General features: G+C 54.1%; 1 protein-coding gene and 1 long non-coding RNA gene across 5 annotated transcripts in view; one reads left to right on the top strand and one right to left on the bottom strand.

Annotated features, from left to right (window-relative positions):
- Positions 1–2,052: 2,052 nt before the first annotated feature.
- LOC120224759 lies at positions 2,053–5,746 on the bottom strand. The gene is made up of 4 exons (XR_005526656.1): positions 5,686–5,746; positions 4,901–5,021; positions 4,024–4,757; positions 2,053–2,115 (listed from the first exon to the last, which is right to left on the bottom strand). It is a non-coding gene; the product is annotated as an uncharacterized LOC120224759 (long non-coding RNA).
- The window catches only part of ATP2A3 (ATPase sarcoplasmic/endoplasmic reticulum Ca2+ transporting 3), a 34,254-nt gene continuing 15,464 nt past the window's right edge, over positions 5,489–24,278 (top strand). For 2 of the 4 annotated variants that reach the window (XM_039223015.1, XM_039223014.1), the window contains exons 1-12: positions 5,490–5,788; positions 15,562–15,579; positions 15,849–15,931; positions 17,642–17,746; positions 17,924–18,062; positions 18,354–18,434; positions 18,526–18,611; positions 20,208–20,672; positions 21,779–21,867; positions 22,037–22,139; positions 23,382–23,513; positions 23,906–24,031. In XM_039223015.1, the coding sequence (XP_039078946.1) occupies positions 5,671–5,788; positions 15,562–15,579; positions 15,849–15,931; positions 17,642–17,746; positions 17,924–18,062; positions 18,354–18,434; positions 18,526–18,611; positions 20,208–20,672; positions 21,779–21,867; positions 22,037–22,139; positions 23,382–23,513; positions 23,906–24,031 (1,545 nt within the window). In that variant the 5' untranslated portion in view covers positions 5,490–5,670. Of the gene's footprint in view, positions 5,789–15,561; positions 15,580–15,848; positions 15,932–17,641; positions 17,747–17,923; positions 18,063–18,353; positions 18,435–18,525; positions 18,612–20,207; positions 20,673–21,778; positions 21,868–22,036; positions 22,140–23,381; positions 23,514–23,905; positions 24,032–24,278 lie in introns of all 4 variants that reach the window. The other 2 variants (XM_039223017.1, XM_039223016.1) reach the window with 2 other exon arrangements.

The following is a 24,278-nucleotide window of genomic DNA, read 5'->3' as shown; positions in this document are numbered from 1 at the left end:
TCATAGCTTGTGTGTGCATATGTGGGCCCAGCACATTTCCACTGTGCAACTCTGCTGTGCATGCATATATATTTAGTTTGGGTCAGAACAGCGGGAATACTGCACAATACTTATTGCTTTCATTTCACTTCTTGATATGAGTACGTCCTAGCCCTTGGGCTTACTGACTAGTAAGGATGTACTTAAAAAAAAAAGGGAACTTTGGGTTGCCCTTTCTTTCCCTTTTCTTCTATGGCATCCTTTTTTTTTTTTCTTGTTTAAAGTCTATTTATTTATTTTGAGAGAACTAACAAGCAAGGGAGGAGCAGAGAGAGAATCCCATGCAGGCTTTTGCACCATCAGCATGGAGTAGGGCATCCTTTCTAATGTAAGTCATTGGCAAATGCTCGGAAGTAGCATTAATGAGGAAGTGTTTCTTAGAATACTATTGCCTTCTTTTTGTATTTGAAGCAACTTCTGGTTCAAAGGGAAAGCATGGTCTTTCAGGGTGGTCACACTTCCACTTACTCAGTTGTACACATAACATGCTTACTTTATACCAGTTTGAGTCTCACTGCACTTCCATGCATCATGAGTCCACCAGAATTCTGATCTCATAGAGTGTCACTAACTACATTTGAAGGGGACAGAATATTGGGTTCACATACATGCTCTGCTGACTTCATTTACAAACCGTAAGTTCAGAGATAATTTTTTTTTTAATATTTTTATTTATTTCTAGGAGAGAGAGAGACAGCATGAGCAGGGGAGGGTCAGAGAGAGAGGGAGACACAGACTCTGAAACAGGCTCCAGGCTTTGAGCTGTCAGTCAGCACAGAGCCCGATGCGGGGCTCGAACTCACGAACCACGAGATCATGACCCAAGCAAAAGTCGGACGCTTAACCGACTAAGCCATCCAGGCGCCCCAGAGATAAAATTATGAAGAATTTCAAGACAATGATAGCAGAGCATTAACCAAGCACCAGACCCTATTTGATCACACAGTTTATATGCCCATGTAGCTGGGAATGCTTGTGTAGTATTTATCCCAGTATTGTTGTGAGGATTAAATGAGATAATATGGGAAAAGAACTTAGTACAGGGCCTGGCACATGGTGATCCCTCACCTCAGGTGACAGGCAAGAGGCAAAGCAGAGTGCTGGGGCATGGCCCTCATGCCAGCCAATGAGGCTCGAGGACAAGGCCCAGAGGAGGGGCATCTGGGAAGCCTTCCTCTGTTGTCCCATGGTTTTCACCCTCCTTTCTGGCTGCTCCTTCTCAATCTCCCCTGCAAGTCCCTATCTCACTCCTATAATGTTAAGAGTAATGCTAGGGACCATTTGTTGAACATATACTACTTCTGGACACCACACTCTACCAACATCCATCAGTTACTTCCCACAGCAGCTCTTTAAGGCCATTTCCAAATGGCAGAAACCCTTACTAAGAAAGGAATTTACTGACCCACACAACTGAAAAAAAGCTAGGGGTGGACTGATTGCTGGTAGATGTCATCAGAAATTTGCCTTTCTCCATCTCTCTACTTCTCTTTGTGGTAACTTCATTGGCAGGAAAATTTTACTCTCATGGTGGCAATATGGCTTTCAGCAGCACCAAACTGACACTGCACCAGGTTCACCACCACTTTAGGGACAGAATAACAATATTTTCCCTAATTTTCTAATAAAAATCCAAGTCAATGGCTCTGGTTTGTTGACTTCTGGTCACATGCTTGTCCTGAACCAATCAGTCTCTATGGCCAGGAAGTTTTAGGTCCCTCCTTGGTTAGAACAGACTCAAAGGCCACCCCTAGATCTAGGCAATGGATCAGTTCTAAGGGGACCACAAGGAATGAGGGAGGAGCAGGGAAGATTCTCATAAAGAAAACCAAGCAAGGAGGATGGATGCTGGGTTTTGTCAATCCTGGAGGTGGGTCATTATTATCTCCTTATATGGCTAAGACTACCTATTCACCAGTCTAATTTCCTCTTCTTTCTTAAATGTATATATTTATTTTTGAGACACAGAGCACACGCGAGTTGGGGAGAGGAGCAGAGGAAGAGAGAATCATAGCAGCCTCTATGCCCAGCGCACGCCCGATGCGGGGCTCCATCCTACGACCCTGGGATCATGACCTGAGAGGAAATCAAGAGCAGACACTTAATCAACTGAGCCACCCAGCCCACCCCCCCTTCTTTCTAAGCACAGCTAGACTACATTTCCCAGCTCCGCCTGTAGTTAGATGTGGCCATGTGACTGAATTCTGATCATTGGAACTTGAGAGAAAATGATGTCCTCACATCTTGGGCTGTCCCATACACTGATCACCACTCCCCTTGCTCTTTCTCCTTTTGCTGGCTGGATGCACATGGGTGTGGTAACTTTGGAACCACATTGGAGATGGCAGAACCACCGAGCAGCAAGAGCCTGGGCCTTAGGAGCACCACCCCACCATGCAGAACACCTGCTTCAGACTTAACATGACCAAGAAACACACTTCATTGATGCTTAAGTCTACACATTTTGGAGTGACCTTGTTACAGTAGTTAGCTTATCCTAATAATTACAGATGAACAAGGTGAGATTCAAGGGGGGTGAAGTGCCTTGCGCTAGGTCACACAGCCTTCAAGAAGCAGAGCCCAGATTCAAAGCTGGGTCTATCTGACTCTAGTTACATATCTGACTCTAGTCACATAGCCATAGTCCTTTGGCTGCAAAGGACAAAAACCTGCTCAAACTGTGACAAATACAGGCAGGTCTGTGAAAAGTGCACGGAATTGTGCCTGTGGGATCTCGGGAAGCCAAGGGCAGAAGTACAATAGAGGCTCTGAGGAACTTGGATGCCATTAGGCAGTCTCCATCTCTGCCTCTCTCTCCCTCTGACACCACATGGTATCTTGTCTCAGTATCTTGCTTTGTGTAAATTTGGTTTTCCCTCTGCTCTCCCACTGCTGTCCTTCACCTGATGTTAATTCTGGCCCTCTAGCTGGAGTCCAAGCCCCTACGGCTCTCTGGATAGAACCTCTGGCTCAACGCTTAAACTGTCAAGAAAGACTTTGATTGGCTCAGCTCACCTGCCTGTGGCTGAGGGATTCCTGGGTCAGAGCCCTCCCCTGGACACTGTGCTGGGGAGGAGGATTACATGAGCGGCTCAAGCTGCCTCCCAGGTGTCCCTCTTCAGCCCCAAACCACAGCTGCGTTAAGACACCCCCCACCTGGACTCTCCCAGACCCCTCTGGCGCCAAATATACCCCTTGGTTCCTCTCCCCACACCAATCTACTGCTCCCTTAGCTCAAGGCTGAACCTCTCTGCCACCCGGCTACTAAAGCCAGAAACTTGGGTAGGACTCCTCACTATCTCTCATCACTGAATCTAATCCATTACTAGGTCCAGTCCATCACAGCCCTGTCTGTCTTGGTTTATTTATACTGCCTCACTTTTTGTCGGGCAGATTGCAGGATCCCTTCAGCCTCTGCTCTTCCCTTCAAAAGCTCCTTCTCTTAATTCTTTTTTTTTTTTTAAAGTTTTTAAGTTTGATACAATCCCATTTGTCTTTTATTTATTTATTTATTTATTTATTTCTAGGAGAGAGAGAGAGAGAGACAGCGTGAGCAGGGGAGGGTCAGAGAGAGAGGGAGACACAGATTCTGAAATAGGCTCCAGGCTCTGAGCTGGCAGTCAGCACAGAGCCCGACGCAGGGCTCGAACCCATGAACCGCGAGATCATGACCTAAGCGAAAGTCTGACGCTTAACCGACTAAGCCACCCAGGCGCCCCTCCTTCTCTTAATTCTTAAAAAGCCTTCAGTACAAAATCCAAGCCATTATATGGACAATCAAGGTTCTCAGTGTCATAGCTCTGTCTCTCTGACCTACCTTCCTGATCCTGATACTCATGCTCCTTATGATCCGGCCATCCTGAGCGATTGAATTACTGCCCCTGGAACTGAGGTGTCCCACCTTCAATGCTGGCTGTTCTTTTTCTTCCCCTGACTGCAACACCCATTTCTTCATGTGTCTAAGTCCTTCTAAGGCAGACTTACCTTTCTCCCATGCTGCACCCTGGTCCCCTCAGGTGAAGTGAGGTAGGCGTGTCTGCTGCCAGAGAGGTGGTAAGTTCTGCCAATCATCTATCTTGCAAGAGTTAGAAAGCTGGGACCAGATGCCAGGACTGAAGTTCTCAGTACATGGCAGCTGGGAGGTGAGGAGGACAGACCTGCCCTTTGGACAGCATGCCTGTGACCACGTCACTTTGGCCACTAGCTGTTTGTCCAAGTGCAGATAAAGCATACACTCACTCTGTGTGTGTGTATGCTCAAGGAGGCATAGTGAAGATCAGACAGAGGACCACAGTTCTATCCTGGCGGGGAGAGATCAGGAGCCAGGGGGTGCACACGGTCTGGGTAGGGGTCAGCAACCACGGCCAGTCTGAACGCTTGGCCTTGTGGGTGCAGTTGCAGTATCTGGGCAGGCTTTCTGGCTGCACAGGCACTCACTATAGGGTTTAGGGTTTGAACAGCTGGCTGGGTGGGCTCAAGCTGGAAGCTATGACCTTGTACAGCCAAGGTGGATCCCAGGGGCTGAAGATAGCAGAGGCCAGCCTGGGTGGGAGTTGGGGGGTGGGATGTAAGATGGCAGATGGATGAGACTGTATGGCTCTTAAGCTGAACCGGCTGCCTGGAGTAGACTGCTCTCTGCTCTTCCTCTTGGTGGGGTGAGTGGTTTCTGGCTTCCCACAGCTCGCTTCCCTGACCTGAAACTCCTTCTCTTGGCACCCCTAGAGAGGCTGGAACTCAGGGGGTGCTGGAGTGGGGGTTCCTAGGTCCCTCCCCATCCCTGACTCAGGGTCACTCTCTCTGGGGGCCCTGGCCAGAGGCCTCCACCCCAGCCCCTCAGGCCTTTAGGGAGCCCCACCCCTACCTCGACAGTTACATTTCCTGCTGGGGTGAGGGTGTGAGTCTAAGGTAACGAGACTGGTTTTCTTTCTCATATACTGGTTCATTGTTAGAGGTCCGGTTGTACGAGGAATGACCGTGCATCGCTGAACATTTGGAAGAGATAAAAGAAAGCACAGACATCAAAAGAAGAAGTAGTCTCCTCCGTAGCAGTTGCGCTTATTCACAGGCTTTTGGGTTCTCTCTAGACCCAGGGTCATCCTTTGCATAATTCAAGTTCGGGGATAGGAAGCCATTCTATGGACACTTCCATTTTGCAACCCCCCAGGGCCCAGGAAGGCTCAAAAGAGGGCAGCTCTGAGAATCGTGCTCCGCAACCTCGATGGCGCCGAGAGCCCTGAGGACAGGGGCTGCTGCCCCTCCCGGACAAGCTAGGCGCGCTCCCATTCGGAGGCCTCAGTTCCCCCTTCCGCAGAATGGGCGGGCGGCCCAGCCTCCGCGCCCCGGGGCGCTGCGGGGGCGGGGCGGGGAGGCGTAGGGCTCCTAGGGCTGCCGGAAGGGGTGTGAGTGCGGGGGCGGGCTCCACGCAGCCCCGCCCCGGGGAGGGAGCCCGGGGCGCTGCATCCTGGCGCTGGCCTCCGCCGCCGCCGCAGCCACTGCCGTCGGGGAAGGTCCCAGCGCGGACATGACCTCGCGCGCCGCTCGCCTGGGCGGGAGCTCCCGGCGCACAGCGCAGTAGTCCCGTAGAGAGGAGGACTCGACGGGGCAGACCGCGCAGAAAACCAGGCGGGCGGCATGGAGGCGGCGCACCTGTTCTCGGCCGCCGACGTGTTGCGTCGCTTCTCGGTGACGGTCGAGGGCGGCCTGAGGCCGGAGCAGGTGACTAGCGCGCGGGAGCGCTACGGCCCCAACGGTGAGAGCGCCGGCCTGGCTAGGGAAGCGGGGACTTCACGCGCCAGTCTCAGTTTACTCCCCTGTGCCGCAACGGGGAGCGGTCCTCTCCGGTTCCAACCCTCGCAGGCGGGCCGGAAGCGAGGGCTCCAGAAACTTCTGCAGATGCTCTTGGGGCACTCGGACGGGCTGCGCGGCCACCTTCGCATGGGGGTGGGGGGCGGGTTCCGGGTTTTGAGACCTGACCTCTGCCTCCCCTTCCTCCAGTGCCAGGGATCTGTCGGGTCCTTACAGGCGTCCCACATCCACTCTCGACCCCATCCACTCCTGCGAGCTTTAATCCACCCCCATCCGCGGTCAGTGCTGGATTCCGGTGCCGCACTGCAATCTGCCTGGTCCCTCACTGCAACCTGCCCGCATTGTGGAAATGCATTCGCCGGCCTCAGCTGCAGAGGATCCAACCGGGGACTCTAAGACCCAGCCTCCCAGGTGGCCCAGAGGGTCTCCCCTGAGGGCTCAATAAACACCCAGAAGGTGCAGCTTGTCAGCTGGCAGCCTCGGCGCCCCCACCCCCACCCACAGGTCTTCCTCTTTCTGCAACCAAGGCGGATGTGGCTGGCGGGAGGGAGTCGGTGGGGGCTTTGAACTGCAGAGGCGGGAGACCCACCTCCCTGGGGGTGGCAGATTCAAGGCGCTGCTCAGGGAGTTGCCAGGGTGGGCCTTTCCCTCTTGCGTGACCGTGACCGGGAGTGGTGCCTGACCGCCGCTGGCAGGGAGGGAGCCTTCATGCTCTTGCTGTTTGGGTGGAAGTGGTATCATTTCTTCCTAACTTCAAGGAGATTGGGATTCTCTGTCTGTCAAAAGGCACAGATACCAGGTGCTATCCAGATGTGGCCCCAGGCACACAGGTGGAAGATGTAGGGGTCCCCTCCCCAAGTCACTTCCAGTCAGGACTTGCCGCCCTCTTCACTCACCCCCAGGGTACTGTGCACAATGTTAGGGATCCAGAAGGAAATGTACCCCCCAGCCCCCAAGTGCAGCCTGGACCCACTTTGTTTTGGGGCTTAGGGCCTCACCCTTTCAGGGATCCCCGCCAGCCAGAGGGGAAGGTGCTCTGGCAGGAGTGTCTCACTGCTCAGAGATGGCCTGAAAATTACAAAGAGCTGTCAGAAAGGGAACTTTGGGTTTTGTATTCGCTTATGAAAACCACCTCTTATATAAATATTATCTTTCTGGAGCAGAAATCCTTTTCCAAAAAAATTAGTTGCTATATTTAGTTGAGCTGTGGGAGGAACTAGGGAGATAAATATTATTTAATATCCTCCATTAGTGACTTGGCAGGGAGGGTGTCATTGCTGCAAGAGGACAGGGCAGGAGGACCTTTCCCCCGACCCTGGGGTAGGGGTGGGGATGGGGGTCAGGGCAGCAGGCTTGGGGTTCCACGGCCTCTTTTGTGCCACTGTGGCCTCCAACTTGGGAGTCCTGATTCCCAAGGAAGACTGGAGACCCAGCCCCTGGTGCCGCCTCCAGAAGCCCTGTGTGACCCGAGCTTACTTCCCTCATCTTTCTGCTTCTGTCTGTTCATTGATCCGGGAGGGGAGAGGCTGCCTGAGAAGGAGGGAGCCTTAGTTCTTCCCCATATTGTTTTGTCTAGCGAGGGGTTTTGGGGTGACTAGGCCACTGAGCCTCTGTGTGAAGTGATGGATAAGGATGTTGGTTTGGTGTGTAGGCCCACAAAGAGGTGGATGTGCATTTGGGGGGTGGTAAGTAGGAAAAGTTGGGGGGCACTGATGGGGTCCCTGGTTCTGTTGTGCTTTGATGGTAGTAATAATAAAAGTTAACGTTCACTGAGCACTTACTACTTGCCAGACACTGTTTTTAGCACTTTTCATTTCTTATATCTTCCCCAACACAATCCTGTGAAAAGAGCTGTTGTCATTCCCATTTTACACAGGAGGTAACTGAGTCACCACGAAGTTAGACAGCTTGCCCAAGGTCACATAATACGTAGTGGAGCTGGTCCTGGGTACCTGTCCCTCTCTGGCCTTGCTTTTCCTGTCTGTATGAGGGAGTCACTGGTTCTACAGGCTTTGGCCCGTGGTGGTGGCTGTGCTAGGAGGTGGGTCAGTTAGGCAGGAGCCATCCCAGCCCTGCCCCCAGCCCTCCCAGGGCCCTAGAGATCCCTCAGAGCACTGATTGGCTTCCTCCTCAGGAAGCATTCCAGGGCTCTGCAAGTCCTCAGGTTAGGAGAGGGGAGCCGGCTGCCCCTCCCTGCATCGCTCTCTCCAGCAGCCCCAGCTGAGGAGGCAGCCGTGTCCTGCGGTTGCTGTGGGAACCTGGGAGGTCTTTCCCTCTTGGGTGACCTGGAGTGGTATCTACCCGTTTCTGGGGCTGGGCTGACAGAGTTTTGAACCTTAGCCCTGTCCCTTTATAGCTGTGTAATCCTGGATAAGCTACTTTTCCTCTCTGTGCCTTGGTTTCTTCATAAGTGAGGCTACAATAGGATCCGTGTCATAGAGTTGCTTGCAAGTGTTTGTGTCCACCAAGCCATCCCTCCTGGTAGTCGAAGAGTCTGGCCAGGATCCAGGTCAGCTGGGTGGTGGGGTGGGCCACACCTACAGATGGAGGGAAACACCCTGGGGACAAGTGTCCTCCCCACCCCAGGAGTCTGTGCACCTGCAAGGTCGTTAGTGCTGGAAACCACAAGGAAGTCATTTGCTTACGTCCTGAAGTTTGCAAATTCTGCTGGTGGAGGGAGGACAGGAGGCTGGGAAGCAGAGGCTGGGGATCCTGTCCTCCTCCCTTCTCTTCCTCCTCCCTCCTCAGAGCTGGGGGATTGGGCCTCGGCAGTGCTGGCAGCGAGTATGCGAGTATGCCGGCTGAGAATGCCCCATACACACAGAACACGCCTCTCCCAACCCCAGTGAATATATGTGTCATCTGAAATGCCAACAGGGCAGTGAGCAGGAGGCCCCTGGCCCAGCGCCCCTCGTGAGCGTGCCCTTCCCAGCAGGTCCCAGAGGTGCCCAGGGCTTCTTAGCCTTGGTGGAGAGCGGGGGGGAGGCTTTCTGCATCCTTTCAGTTTATTTTTGGAATAAAAATGTGCACTCAGTACAACATTCTAAGGTTACAAAAGGTATACAGGAAAGTTTCCCCAGACCTGTCCCCAATTGCACACTATTCCGTGTCTTGTGTCTCCTTCCCAAGGTATGCTGTGTACATACTCATTTGGGTCTGTGATCTATGATCTTTTGTTATATGAAAGGGAGTGGATTGTGAGGGCTGTTGTGTCCCTGCTTCCTGTGTGATCATCACTCTTGGAGATGGTGCCTCGGGGAGCATCCTCGGGCTTCTGGTAGCTATGCAGGGTTTCATGTGACTGGTCCGGTATTTCTTCACTAGGCTTCTGGAGGGCTCTTGGATTGCTCGTAGCCTCTCCCAGCACACGGTACAAGGCATATTCTTGTCCCGACATCACTTCACGCACTTAATATTGCTAAAAGATAAATTCCTAGAAGCGGAGTGGCTGGGTCAAACGGCATGTATATTTTACATTTTGACAGCTGTTGCTAAATTGTTCTCTCTAAAGTTGCACCCATTGGCCTGCCGGTTTCCTCACCCCTGCATCATTGCTGTGCATTACCAGACAGTTTGATCTGTGCTAATCTGATGGAAAAGTGTCCTCTCACAGTTTTGGTTTGCATTTCTCTGTTTACCGGTCATGTTGGGCATTTTTCCATGTATTTGGGAGGCATTTGATTTTCTTGTGTCCGTGAACGGGCTGCCAGTCACCTTTGCTGGACATGAGCCAACACAAGAGGCAAGACCGTGTTGGGCGTGTCATACCATGTGGGCCAAGACCTGAGGGCCCCGGGGAGCCCAGGGGTGTAGGAGTCGGGCAAGATCCCAGAAAGTCTGGGGTGGTTCCTGTTCAGAGGAGCTGGGGAAAGGGCTCCGACAGGAACTGGAGCCTTCCATCTGTGCCGTGGGTACAACAGCCCCAGAGCTGCAGGTGGGAGGGGTGGCTGGATTTAGATAACTGCCAGTTGTGTCTGGGCTGTGGCCTTATCTCCTGCCTTCAGTCGTGGTCCAGGTTGGCTGCTGGAACTCAGGAAACCCCTATGCGTAGCCCTAGGAAACTTGTCCAGGGGGAGTGGGGCTGGGAAGGAGGAGGGGGTGAGGTCTGAGCGGTCCACCTTGCTGGAGGACTTGTCCTTCCTGGGCCTCAGTGCCCTCCTCAGGACAGAAATGAGATCCTGAGCTCCCCTGAAGGCCTTGCAGGGTGTGAAATGATTCTTGGATCTGAGGAAAGTGTGGTTTGCCTCAGGCATGGGAAGTTCCAGATCTGTTAGGTTCCACCCTAGATGGCCATCCTGGGCAGCCTTGGCACTCCCCCCCCCCCCCCCCCCCCCCCCCCCCCCCCCCCCCCCCCCCCCCCCCCCCCCCCCCGGCAGGACCAAGTCTGTCCACAGCACAGCTGGCACACAGATGTTAGCAAACCCTNTGATTCTTGGATCTGAGGAAAGTGTGGTTTGCCTCAGGCATGGGAAGTTCCAGATCTGTTAGGTTCCACCCTAGATGGCCATCCTGGGCAGCCTTGCCCCCCCCCCCCCCCCCCCCCCCCCCCCCAGAACAGCATCCCCTCACACCAGGAGCTCCCTGAGGCAGGACCAAGTCTGTCCACAGCACAGCTGGCACACAGATGTTAGCAAACCCTTTGCCAGGGGTTTCTCCTGCCAGATCAGCCAGGTAGTCTGTAAGCCTCTGCCCTGAGGGAGCTGTTTTCCAAGGTCCCCTGGAGAGCAGAGCCCCTTCTACATAGGTCCTAGAGACCCGGACGGGGCCAGGTGAGCCAGTACGGTCTGCCCAGTGAGGGCCTCTCCCTGATTCTGCAAGTGATAGCTTAATTGCTCTGTAAACTTACTTTTGAGGAAGACCTTGGTGAGCTCTGGCCTCTCCAGGCTGGAGTGAACCATTTAGAAGCTGAAGTACCAGTTTCCAGTTTTGAGATGAGAAAAAGTCGAGAAGGAAGATCAGGGGAGTGGGTGATGCATGCAGCCTGGGGTAGCCTTGGCTCTGTACCCCACTTCTCCTGGGCTCCAGGCTGTGGGCCCAGGGTCTTGACATGAACAATGGGGCAACTGAGTAAACAATTCTGTGAGGCTCTTTATGGACCCAGGGTTGACTCATTCCCTCCCCGCCCTGGAAGGGCTCCCGTCAGGGGCGGGTAGCCGCAATACTGATGACTGGTAAGAGAAGAGCGGAGGGATGGGTAGAAGGGCTTTTCCAGGAAGGCTTCCTGAAAGGCTGGGGTTCAGTTGAGGAGCTGAGGAAAGGTACTCTGCACAGAAGGCATGGCCCAAGCAAAACCTTGGAGAGGAAAAGCTTTAGCAAAACCAGGGAAGGTATTGGCAATTCTAAGGCATCTCACTTAGCTGGCAGATGTCCAGGGTATAGGAGGATTCTGGCAGGTCAGGTTGGGGCAGATCCAGGAAGGCCCTGAAGGCCATGCTAAGGTTGGTCTTTATTCCACAGGCTATGGAGAGCCACTGTTGGTCTGTGAACAGGGCAGAGGCAGGGTCATTCACTCATTTCCAAATCTTTATTGAGCACCTACTATGTGCCAGGCACTGCATGAGGTGCTAAAGACAGTGTACTTGGGGGCTCCTGGGTGGCTCAGTCAATTAAATGTCCGACTTCGGCTCAGGTCATGATCTTCCTGTTCGTGGGTTCGAGCCCCACTCACTTCGGGCTCTGTGCTGACTGCCGGCTCGGAGCCTGGAACCTGCTTCAGATTCTGTGTCTCCCTCTCTCTTTGACCCTCCCCTGCTCACACTGTCTCTCTCTCTCTCTCTCTCTCTCTCTCTCGTAAATAAAACATTAAAAAGAAAAAAAAAGACCATGTACTTGATAAAGTGCTACTGGCATGGAGCTTACATTTTAATAACTAATATTATAGCTAATATTTATCAAGCATTTACCATGTGCTGTGCATTTATTTAATCTTCACAGTGACTTAAGTAGTAGTTAGTTAGTATTATTATCCCCATTTTGCAGATGGGGAACTGAGGCACAGAGATGGTTAATTGACTCGTCCATAGCCAAAGAACTATTAAGAGACAGAGCAAGACTTGAACTTTGTCCTTGGGACCAGGCTCCTTGCTCCAAGCCATGAAGCTTCTCTGATCATATACTCCTTTCTGTACCCCCCCCCCAGCCCCCCAGGACCCACAGGCTAACTTCCAGACCCCTTCAGGCCAGCCCTGCATTGGGCATCTAGGGGCAGGGGCCAGCTCACTGACAGTAAAGACCCATGGAAGGGGTTTGCTGGGAGAGTTCACCATGTGAAGGTCCAGAGGTACACTATTTCGGAAGAATAGTGGGGGATTGCGTGCCACCGGGCTGGCCTGGCTGCAATGTGGGAGGGAATAGCACTTCCTGTTACTGTCTCTGGCTCTGCAGCAGGCTGAATGGCACCAAGAGGTGGGCAGGGCTGAGGCATTCTCCCCATTTAACAAATACGGCACCTGACTCTGTTGAGGAATCAGCCCACCACCCTTCCACATGTAGCCTGAGGATAGCAAGGGGGAACCAGCATCTTCCAGGGATGCCTGGGGGGAGGCTGGGACAGCGCTTTCCCAGCCCTGGGTTCCCTCCATGTTCCTGGGACCTGGTCATATGAAGGGACAACCCGAGGCTTGTCTGCAGTCTTGGCAGGAAAGGAGTTTAAAGCAGACCAGGCCTGAGCAGGCAGAGTCTAGTAACCCACCAAACACCACCTTTGTGAGGTGAGCGGAGCCTTTGTGGGCAGGGAACGATTCACAACGGAGGGGTGAGCTAGTCGATGGAATGAGGGTATCCAGCCTAACAATCAGGACACAGGACGCCAAGTTTTCTCAGGTGACTTTGGCGAGGGAAGGCAGCGCTACAGGGGTGGGAAGGCAGAGCTACTTAGGAGTTAGTGCAGGATGTGCCGAGCAGGGGGTCGAGAGCCAGACTACCTGAGGTTAAAATTTTTTTGGTTTTTTATTTTTGAGAGAGAGAGGGTGTGTGAGCAGGGGAGGGGCAGAAAGAGAGAGGGAGACAGAATCCAAAGCAGGCTCCAGGCTCTGAGCTGTCAGCACAGAGCCTGACGTGGGGATCGAACTCACAAACGGTGAGATCATGACCAGAACCGAAGATGGATGTTTACCGGACTGAGCCACCCAGGTGCCCCTGGACTACCTAAGTTTAAAGCTGCCACTTCGCAGCTCTATGACCATATAGTAGTCATTCAACCCCTCTGTGCTTCAGTTATCTATTCTGTAAAATGGGAATGATAATTGTATCTTCCTTCTCGGGTTGTTTGAAAATCACAAGAGTGTTAATGCCCAAGGGGATGCATGGCATGTGGCACACCCAGCACTAACAATTCTGCTATAATTATTCAGTCTGTGGATACCTTCTTGTATGCTCGGCATGTGGTACCCACCCCATTCACCTCTGGAGATACTGTAGGTAAAGTACTTGGCACACTGCTTGGTACATAGTAGGTGCTCAGCAAACGTGGCTCTTATTAATGTTAATAATGACAATGATCCTCCCAGCAGCCCTTCAAGGTGGGAGTGGGTACCCCATCTTCCAAAGAGGTTGAGGATCCCACAGGGAGGCAGCTGCTCAGGCAAGACTAGAAGCATGGGCATTGCATGTGGGGGGATGGGCAGGGCATTCTGTGACCTCATGGCTGGCTGAGCCTCCCCCAAGGGCAGTGGGTAGGTTAGAAGGGGAACCTTGTGGGAGAGGCCAGGTCTGGGGAGAAGGGGGTGTTTGTCGGGATGGGCTAGGTTATGCTGCAGTAACAAACCCCATATCTCAGTGGCTTAAAACACTACAGGTCATTTCTTGCTCACGCTGTACATCTGTATGTCAGTGACAGGTTATCTGGGGGCTTTGTGTGTCCTGTACTCTGTGATCCTGACTCCCAGAGCAGACGCCATCTCACAGGTTGCTGCTAGCAGAGGGACAAGGAGCTTTGGATCTTCACGGTCCACTGCTATAGCCACTCGCCTTGTTTGGCTATTTAAATTTAAATGAATGAAAATTATGTAAAATTTAAAATTCAGCTACTCAGTCACACTAGCCACATTCCCAGTGATCAAGAGCTACCTGTGGTTAGTGGCTAATGTATGGGACAGTGCGGCTAGAGGACACTTCCGTCATCACAGAAAGTTCCACTAGACAGTGGCGTTCTAAATCTAGAGTCTCCTGCCACCAGTTTAATGCTCCTGCTCAGAACTAACATGCAGCCTTCTTTCTGTAAGTTGCACAAGGGCCAGGAAGTGCGGTCATACTATGTGCTAACTAGGTGGGAGAGAATCAGAAGTGTTTGGGGAACAAATGACCACCAAAGAGTGGATCCCTAGTCGGATGTTGGGTCACAGAGCAGAACAGGAGGACTTGACAGACGACTGAGGCAGGGAGAGGGCAGCTTAGGGGGAACTCGAGCTGGTACGTGTGCCCCATGACATGCCTCCCAACCCCATGCCTTGACCCTGCCCAGAAACAATGGTGGCCTCAGGGCTACATGCCTGACAGAGGGAGGGGTTTGGGAGTCTCCTGAGGGCACAGCAGAAGCAGGCTGATGTGTGCCATGAGGTTGGAAATGTTCTGTGCTGAGGCTGGGCCATGGCAGAGACGACCTCTGAAGGACCCTGCTGGATTGGAGAATTGGCCCAAAAAACCAGGCCTGGCCCTCCCCCTGCCTTTCCTGTTCGCTTCAGCTAAATAGATCAGAAGGAAAAAGTCTGTTTGATTTTAATCTCGACGCAGGACACTGGAGATTACATTTTCCACGGAAAATGTCAGCCGTTGCCTAAAATAGGACTAGGGAGAAAATGCTAGAAAATATATTTTTAGGTTATATGTTTTCCTCCTGGATTTCTGCAGCCCAGTGGGCTGCTGGATACTCTCCATAGTTCAACGTCCAGGTGCCCCGCCCGGATCCTCGGACCAGGTGGGCTGAGGCGAGGGCTCCCACGGGGAAAGGTTTGCACTCAAAACAGGTGGACAGCGACAAGGACCTGGGCCACAAAGGAGGAAGAGGAAGAGACAGCCAGCCTAGGGTGGAGCCTCCGAGTCCTTTCTTCATGGAGCTTGCCCAGAGTCGTGGATTTGGGAGGGAACAAGGGACGACTCAGGGTTATGCACTGCCTGGGGTGCTGGCTGCTGAGATTGTGTCCAAGGGAACCCCCTGTAGAGTGGGACCAAGCAGGCTGGCTGTGCTGTAGATATCATGCCAGTGCTCCCGGAGGAGCGGGTGGGTCAGAAGTAGCCTGAGCTAAAATCAAGTAAAATTTTAAATTTTACTTAATTTTATTCATTTACATTTGAGGGAGGGGCTACCTTGCCATTGGCGAGGGGGACACTGAATGGGATCGGGCATCCATCTGAGAAGGAGCAGTGCAGGGGAGCTGGTGACATTGGGGGTCCCTTCTCTTCAACAGTTTGTTTGGTTTCTCTGTGCAGCAGAGGAGGGTCTAGAAGGGCCCTCCTGGCTCTGATCTTGTCCCAGCGTGGGCCATGCCATAGCAGATCTTCCTCAACCAGAGTAGGGTGAAGCGAGGGGAGGAATGGAAGCCTCTGCACTCAGATCATCCACTCTGTGACCTCAGAGAGCTGTGAGGGCATGGCTCAACCATCATGGTGGTCTGGGCAGGCAGAGTGGGGAGGGATTGCCGAGACTCCTCCATAGCCGCACTGCATAACCGAATTGTCTCTTATCTCCTCCCCGCTCCTGTGACTGCCTGGATCCTACAGAGCTCCCAACTGAGGAAGGTAAGGCTGGGGCCAGGGTGGCCTGAGAGGCCACCAGGTGATGTCCTTGGGCCATTCACTGTCAGGTTGTGTCCTTCCCTCTCCCCAACAGAGAGATACTGTGCTGAGCACCCCAGTATCACCCACCTATGCCTCTAGGGCCTCAGGCTCTCAGCCTTTGAATGGTAGGGAGGGAGTGGGCCAGATGGTTTCTGAGGCGGTCTCAGCTCTGAATGGGGGCGAGTCACTGGGTAAGGGACCCAGGCTTCACATAGTGCTCCGGTTCTCAGGGAAGTCCCTGTGGGAGCTGGTGCTGGAGCAGTTTGAAGACCTGCTGGTGCGCATCCTGCTGTTGGCTGCCCTGGTCTCCTTCGTAAGTAAGGCCCCCATCCCACAGCATCAGTCTACCCGGAAGGGAAAGCCAGGTTGGGGCAGTGCTCAGAGGCCCAGGCTCTGAATCACAGGTCTGTCCTCTCAGCTATGGCCATCCCTGGACCCCTACACTCCTCTGGCCTTGATCACACTTCAGCTTCCCTCAATGCCTGCCTCCCTCCCAGTCCCCCAAACACTGGACTCCTGCCTCCCATTTGTCCCCTTCCACTCTGGTGGTCCGAGTGAGCTTTCAGAAGCAGAGGTCTCCCTGTTTTGCAGCAAGGTTTCTCAGCCTCTGCACTAACGACATATTGAACCAGATAATTCTTTGTTATGGGGGCTGTCCTGTGCACTGGAGAGTATTTAGCAGCATCCCTGACCTCTCCCCACCAGAAGCCAGTGGGACTCCCCAGTTGCGACAATCAAATGTCTCTAGGGGTGCCTAAGTGGCCCGGTTGGTTAAATGTCTGACTCTTGGTTTCAGCTCCAAGTCATGATGTCATGGGTTTGCGGGATCAAGACCCACATTGGGCTCTGTGCTGACAGCACGGAGCCTGTTTGGAATTCTTTCTCTCCCGTCCCCGCCTCTCCCTCCTCATGCGCACACATGAGTGCTCACATGCAGTCTCTGTCTCTCAAATAAATAAAACATTAAAAAAAAAGTCTCCAGGTGTTGCCAAATTATCCCTGGTGGAGAGCCCTTTCTGTGGTTCCCAGTGCCCCATAGAAGACTTTGGGCCTTAACCTCTTACAGCTTCTCTGTAACTGCTTCTCCCTTTACTCCTCCTCCATTTTCATTGCCTGAAACCCTCCTGGACCCATAGGGCCAGGGGTCCAGGGTGCTGCTGTGGGAATGGGGGGACAGCGATTGTCACTGCTGGCTGAGCAGCAGAAACCCAAGGGTAACGCAGGGAAATGCCCCCCTCCCCCGCTGGGAGTGGACATGATTCTAGCCCTTGGCCCTGTGGCCGGCAGTGCCTGGGAGGAGGCCACGTAGGTAACGTGGAGTGCGCATGGCAGTGGCCCGGCGGCTGTATGTGGCCTTCCTGGCAGCCGTGCCTGCGGAACCTGAGGATTCCTACAGATAGCACAACCCTATCCTTGCAGGGGCCTACAGCAGCTTACCCGAAAGGGGGCTGGGACCCCTCCACGGTACAGACGGACACACTGAGACCCGTGGAGGGGAGCGACATTACCCACTCGGGCCACGCCACAGGAATGGGACTTTACCCGGGCCTTCTGCCTCCAGGCCTGGCCCTGACTGGAATTATGCCTCTCTGGCCAGTGGACTTCAGGCGTGACCTGCAGTGACATCTCCGGGGTTTGTTCACACATAGACTGTGGGGGCCTCACCCCACAGTTCCTGACTCAGGAGGACTGAGACGGACCCTGAGACTTGCATTTCTAACAAGTTCCCGGATGCTGCTGTCGCCGTCAGTCTGGCGTCATGCTCGGAGAACCACGGCTGGGCAGGCTGGCAGCTGTATAGCCACCCCTTGTCCTGAAGGTTGGCTGCGTGCACTGTGGGCCATGGAGTGCAGTCACTGAGTGCAGGAGCTGAGGGCCTCAGAGCAGCCCTCCCAGCCCAGGGCACCCTGGGGGTATCTCTCCCAAAGCAGGAGAGCAGCCAGGAGATCCAGGGTGTGAAGGAAACGGTGAGCAGACCCTTGGCGCGCAGTGTAGCCCCAACTCACTACCCCCCACTCTGCAGGTCCTGGCCTGGTTTGAGGAGGGCGAGGAGACCACAACAGCCTTCGTGGAGCCCCTGGTCATCATTCTGATCCTCGTGGCCAATGCCATCGTGGGCGTATGGCAGGTGGGAGGCAGAGGGGGGCTGGACTCTGGGGTGTCCCGGCTGCTGGATGTGACCATGTTAGAGTCCTGCAGGTCCTTCTGCTTCTAGGTCTACCCCAGGCCCCAAGGGTGTCCTTGCAAGGGGTCAGCCAGCTAGGGCCAGTGGGGATGGACCACCTACCTGCCTCGTGTTCTGCAGGAACGCAACGCTGAGAGTGCCATTGAGGCCCTGAAGGAGTATGAGCCTGAGATGGGTAAGGTGATCCGCTCAGACCGCAAGGGCGTGCAGAGGGTCCGTGCCCGGGACATTGTCCCTGGAGACATCGTGGAGGTAGCAGGTACATTGGGGGCCTCTCTTTATTATGTGATGCCGGCGAGCCCATCCCTCTCTGGATCCTCATCTTTCTGGCGTGTACACAGAGCGGGGTGGCTGTTGGATCCTTCTGGAATTCTTTGGCCAAAACCTTGTTGGACAGATAGGGAGATTGTAGGCCAGGGAGCAGCACCTATTTCAGGGATCACAGCTCAGGCCCTCTCTGCTCAGCCCGAGCCTTGGTTCCTGGCAGGGCTCCTGGCTTTGCTGGGGGGGTGGTGCCCAAGGCCACACTCAGCTAGCCCTCTCCCCACAGTGGGAGACAAGGTGCCCGCTGACCTCCGCCTCATCGAGATCAAGTCCACCACCCTGAGAGTGGACCAGTCCATCTTGACAGGTAAGGGCTGGAGGCTGGAGCTGAGCAGGGGATAGTTCAGCAGATGGGGGTGTCTTCACCTAGGGCTTCTTATTTCTCATTCCACAACCAGGTGAATCCGTGTCTGTGACCAAACACACAGACGTTATCCTGGATCCCAGAGCTGTGAACCAGGACAAGAAGAACATGCTGTTCTCTGTAAGTCCCTGGGATGGCTTGGGCCTTCGTTTGGACACTGATTATAAAAACAGTAACATTTAGATGAATTGGCTAAAGCTCTACAAAAAGAACCTCATCGATTACTGACAATATGTACAAATTTATAGTAGTAGTAGCTCGTGTTTACCGAAGGCTGTGTGCCTGGCACTGTTATAAGCCCCTTATGTGTATTCACTCTTCACACTGCTTTTGAAATGAGTACTCTTGTTCTTCGCGTTTCCAGCAAGGAAACAGGCACAGACAAGGTAAGTAAACTGCTGAAGGTCACACATCCAGTGAATGGCAGAGCTGGGCTGTGGACTTAGACACTCTGAGTCCAGAGCTTTTCCTCTTACCTGGTAGGCTTTATCCTGCCTTAGCCTGTAGAGGGACAGAGCTAGCCTATAATCACTCAGTGTAGACTCCTCTAGAGAGAAGATGGGTGCCGCAGTGGTGGAGGACGGCAGAAACAGTTCATCTCTCAGATGGGAAAAGTGACCCCCTAAGGCAAGATGCCAGGGTCCAGTGGCTCTTTTCAGCGAGAGTGGCGGGTTCAGCCATGGCGGTAATGATATGTCCCTGTGGCCCCAGAGGTACTTAACCAGTGATGGTTACAGGCTGCCCAGAAATAGCCAGAGGCTGAACACGGAAACCATGATAGGTCAGGCCATTTGGCCATGTCCCAGGGCATCAAGTAATAAGGGTAGAAATCATCCCCAGAAGTGATCAGAAAAGGAGAATGCAATATTGACTCAGAGTTCTTCTTAAGAATCGCCTGCCTAGATGCCTGGGAGCCTTGGACAGGCTGCTTCGAAGTGGGGAGGGACTCTGCAAGGCAGCCTCCAGCATCAGCAGCTGTCCCTAAGCAGCTTTCTAAGGTGCCTGCTCTGCCTAACTGTAGGTCATTTCCTTAGCCCAGGGGCCTGCAAGTTGTGGAGTTGGGGGATGGGAGAGTGGTTGCTGCATTGCTCAGGATGGGAGACAAGACACGGAGGTTGCCCCTGATACCTACCGTTTCTCCAGCCTCAGCACGGGGCACCTGTCTGAAGGGGTACTGGGTTATTAGCCTCTTCAGAGCAGCATCTTTGTTGGACCATTTTATAAAAGAGGGCACAGAAGCTCCAGGCTAGCTAGCCTTCACATCAGGACTTAAGGGTTTTACCAGCGCCCTGGGAGTGGATGGACTTAAACTCCTTTTCTGGATTCTTCTGGAAATACTTACAGATTACTTACCCAGAATCACAGTTGGCTTTGGTGCTCCTACATGGCCACATTGGTCTTTTATGAATCGCATTTTGATGGATGGTATTGTGCTGTGCTGGTTGATGATATTGTCAATATTGGCCTGGTGCTTCCCCGTGCTAGGCGCTGGGGACAAGGTGCTGAATCGAGTCCTTGCCTTTACAGAGCTGACACTGTCATGAGGATGACAGCGATATCTTGGTACTATATAGCTGCATAAGTCTGGGAGCACTAAGTGCACGGAGGAAAAAAGCCAAATAGAGGGATAAGAACCTTGCCCCAGCCTGAAGGAGTCAGGGGTCCTGGGCCCTAACCGGGGTGCTAAGCAGCCCTTCTTGTCTGTCCCTTGGCCAGGGTACCAACATCGCATCGGGCAAGGCACTGGGGGTGGCGGTGGCCACAGGCCTGCGCACAGAGCTGGGTAAGATCCGCAGCCAGATGGCGGCAGTGGAGCCAGAGCGGACACCACTGCAGCAAAAGCTGGACGAGTTTGGGCGGCAGCTGTCCCGTGCCATCTCTGTGATCTGTGTGGCCGTGTGGGTCATCAACATCAGCCACTTCGCTGACCCAGCCCATGGTGGCTCGTGGCTCCGTGGTGCCGTCTACTACTTCAAGATTGCTGTGGCCCTCGCTGTGGCTGCCATCCCTGAAGGCCTCCCAGCTGTCATCACTACATGCCTGGCTCTGGGCACACGGCGCATGGCACGCAAGAATGCCATTGTGCGGAGCCTGCCCTCTGTGGAGACCTTGGGCTGCACCTCGGTCATCTGCTCCGACAAGACAGGCACCCTCACCACCAATCAGATGTCCGTGTGCCGGGTGAGTGGCTGAGCCAGCTGGAGGCCCCGCCGGTGTTGCTGGGTGGTGCTCAGCTGGCTGAATCCCTCTTTGGGCTGCCCCCTGACTGCTCTTTGGCACTGGATGGAGGAGAGAGCCTGTGGGCTGCCCCACGGTGGGGAGCAGATCCAGGTGTTCATGGGGCAGAGCAGCAAAGTCTGGCTGGACACGTGTCACTGTCGCAGGTCATTGCCTATGTATGAAGCTCAGTTTCTTCATCTGCAGTTTGGGTTTGCAAGCTGTGGTAGACAACCCTAAAGTACATGGGAAAGGGTCAAGTACAGCCTTGGCATATGAGCCAGGTTGTTTCATGCTCCACTGTGACTCTGCGGTCAGCGCCTGTCATCAGATATGCCAGCTCCAGTGACCTGGGAAGGGCCAGGGCAGGAATTATTCATTTCCTGGCACTCAGTCCCAGATCCTGGGCCTGCTGTCTGCATGCTCCAAGGATTCTGGCTGAGACTCCAGTAGGCCCACAGGGCAGAGGGGTGAGTGGGGTAATGGTGAAGGTTGTGGGTTTCCCACCCCTCTCAGATTCTCCCATCCCCCTTCTCCCACCTCTGCTCCGTAATCTGCCCACTGGGAAACTCAGGCTCTGTATCTGAGACCTTGAAGCCCATCAGAGGTTGCCACAGGAGAAGGGGCACCAGCAAGTTACATCCTGAGGCCCCTGACCTTTAAAATCTCTATTAGGATTTCATTTGAATGGAGAGTTCCTTAACTGAAATAAAGATTTGGAAAACACACTGTGGGGAAGTGGTGGAGGCTGTACAGGAAGCTGAGAAACGACTTCTCAAGAGCTATGCTGGGTGGAGGGCTGCCCCTAGGAGCAGGGAGGAGAGCTCAAAGGAAGGGACGTTTATTGGGCATCTACTGGGTGCTGAGCTGGCCAATGGCTTGGGAATGTCCAGCAAGGCGGTTGCCAGAAAGCAAGAGCTCTCCCTGGCAGAGCTGGCTAACAGACAAGAAAATGGGCTGCCCTGGGAGGTGTGAACCTGGGTTCACCCTGGTGTCAGGCTTTATTCAGACTGGCTGCCCAAGGAGAAGAGAGGTAAGAGCTTGCCTGAGCATGCTTCTGTACTCCCCAGATGTTCGTGGTAGCTGAGGCCCAAGCAAGCTCCTGCCGTTTGCACGAGTTCACCATCTCGGGTACCACTTATGCCCCGGAGGGCGAAGTGTGAGTGCTGGGCTGATGGGCAAGGGAGAGCTGGTGGGCGTGGTGTCCTGGGGGGCCGGGCTAATCCGGAGAGTGGTCAGCAGGCGGGGCTTCCTGGGGACGGGATCAGAGGCAGCGTGGCTCCCAGGGACTGGGCCAAATGTCCTGGTACTGAGACCCAGTCCCACAGGAGGCAGGCGGAGCAGCTTGTGCGCTGTGGGCAGTTCGATGGTCTGGTGGAGCTGGCGACAATCTGTGCCCTGTGCAATGACTCAGCGCTGGATTACAATGAGGTGGGCCCCAGCTCCCTTTCGTGACATCACTAGCATCCAGGTGCCCAGAACAGCTGCTTCTCTAGGAGTCTCAGAAGTCCCAGGGTTGGCAGTGCCTTTCCCTTTGGAGTGCCACTCCCCAGGGGCACTGCCATCCCTGCACAACCCCTACTCCCAATCCTTCCTCAGACTGGCTTTAGAACCAGTGCCCCAAGTGCCTGAGGGCTCTTGGACTCTGGGGGACTGTAATGTAAGGGACTGTAGTGCCAGGGTGCCTAGAGGAAGAAATTTGGGAGGCAGGACTAGGAAGGGTCTTTAAAGTAGAAGGCACAGCCCAGAAAAGGCCCACAGGTCATAACAGCCTGATGTGATGTACGCATTGAGTGTCCTGGAGTGCAGCTGGAGGAGAAGGATGGAACGTGCAGGAAGATACTCCTGCCTGAGGGAAGGACTTGACCACACCAAGTCAGGTCCCATTACAAGCTGAGGACAGTAGAGAGTCCCAAAGGGTTTTGAGCAGGGGAATGATACTGTCCGATTTGCATTTACAAAAGATCCAGCTTCTATCAGAAGGATGGAACAGATAGGGCAAGACTGGATTCCGGAAGTCTTGTGTGGTCCTCCAGCTCAGAGAGATGCTGGCTGGGGCTTCGGGGAAATGGGAGAGGGCATAGGTTGGAGACAGATTTACGAACCCAAGATCCTGGGACTTGGTGACTGGTTAGGTGAAAGCGTGGGAGGAGAACTCCTGGCTGGTGGCCTGGCTGGGACTGTCGCTGGAGTGGCAAATGTAGGGAGAAGCGGAGATGCTCTGAGGGTCCGTAAGGAACCAAGTCCAACCGGCAGCTTGTTCAGGTGAAAGATCACCACCAGGCTGGGCACTGGAAGTCAAGCACATGAAAGGTGGGGGGAGCAGGGAGCGTAGGAGGCCTCGGGGAGAGAAGATGGGAGGGAAGAAGCAGAGGCCGGACGGCAGGGTTTATACAGAAGAACCTGGGGAAGGAGGCTGAGAAGGAGCATGCAGAAAGTCAAGCGGATGGCAGGGAGGATACATGTTCCCTGATGTCAGGGGAGGAGCAGAAGGGAAGGGAAGCGTCAGTGCCCGATGCCACCCAGACCTCACGTCACCTGGGCTGGGAAGGGCCCACGGGCCTGATGCAAAGGAGGTTAAAGGTGACTGGCAAAGGGAGCTCTAGGGGTCAGGGAGTGAGTGGGAGGTGAGGCTTTCTTGCTCTTCACGCCCTGTACTCTGGGCCCCACCAGGCTAAGGGTGTATATGAGAAGGTGGGAGAGGCCACAGAGACGGCCCTGACTTGCCTGGTGGAGAAAATGAACGTGTTTGACACCAACCTTGAGGCCCTGTCCCAGGTGGAACGAGCCAGTGCTTGCAATGCGGTGAGTAGAGTGAGGGCTCTGGCCATAGGGCTCATAGCTGGGGCTTCTGGGCATCTAGAGAAGGAAGAGAGGAGGACAAGGTCTTGGGAGGCTTCTGGGAGGAGGAGGGACTTCCGACGCTAACTAGACTTGACCAGGGAGAAAAGAGAGGAAAAGACTGAGCGCGGGCAAGGATTCAGAGTTGGGAAGCGCACAGCATGATCAGGAAGTGGCAACCGTTTGGCGTTTCTCAGGCTGGAAATGAGGGTGGAGGCTTCCAAGCCAGGGTCAGAGGAGGATAGACACTGTCACACAGGGAGCAGGAGGCTCTTCGTAGGATTGAGCAGCTGGAAAGAAAGCAGTGAGACTTGCTGGCTCTGCCACTCACATCCTGACCCTCCTGGGCCCCGTAGGTCATTAAGCAGCTGATGCGGAAGGAGTTTACTTTGGAGTTCTCCCGAGACCGGAAGTCCATGTCAGTGTACTGCACACCCACTCGACCTGGCCTGGCAGCCCAGAGCAGCAAGATGTTTGTCAAGGTGGGGCCTACCTGGCTGGTCTGGGGCCTCTGAACCTGTGGAGTCCCTGGGATATCTGATCTCCAGTTCTCTCAAGAGCCAGTGACTGCAGCTGTGGGAGACCAAGGGCGGCGTGAGGCCCACTGTCAAAGCAGTGAATCCAGACTGAGGGTGCTCAGCCTGCCATGGGGTGCTGGGGGCAGGATCTGGTCTTGGTAGAGATAAAGCCAGGTCCAGGTACCAAGGCCTGCCCCTCACCATGGGTCCT

This window comes from Hyaena hyaena, unplaced genomic scaffold, assembly GCF_003009895.1.
Source record: "Hyaena hyaena isolate Hyena2069 unplaced genomic scaffold, ASM300989v1 scaffold_1241, whole genome shotgun sequence".
Lineage (NCBI taxonomy): Eukaryota > Metazoa > Chordata > Mammalia > Carnivora > Hyaenidae > Hyaena > Hyaena hyaena.
The sequence above is the reverse complement of the archived record's forward strand: the minus strand, read 5'-3'. Positions and strand labels throughout refer to the sequence as shown.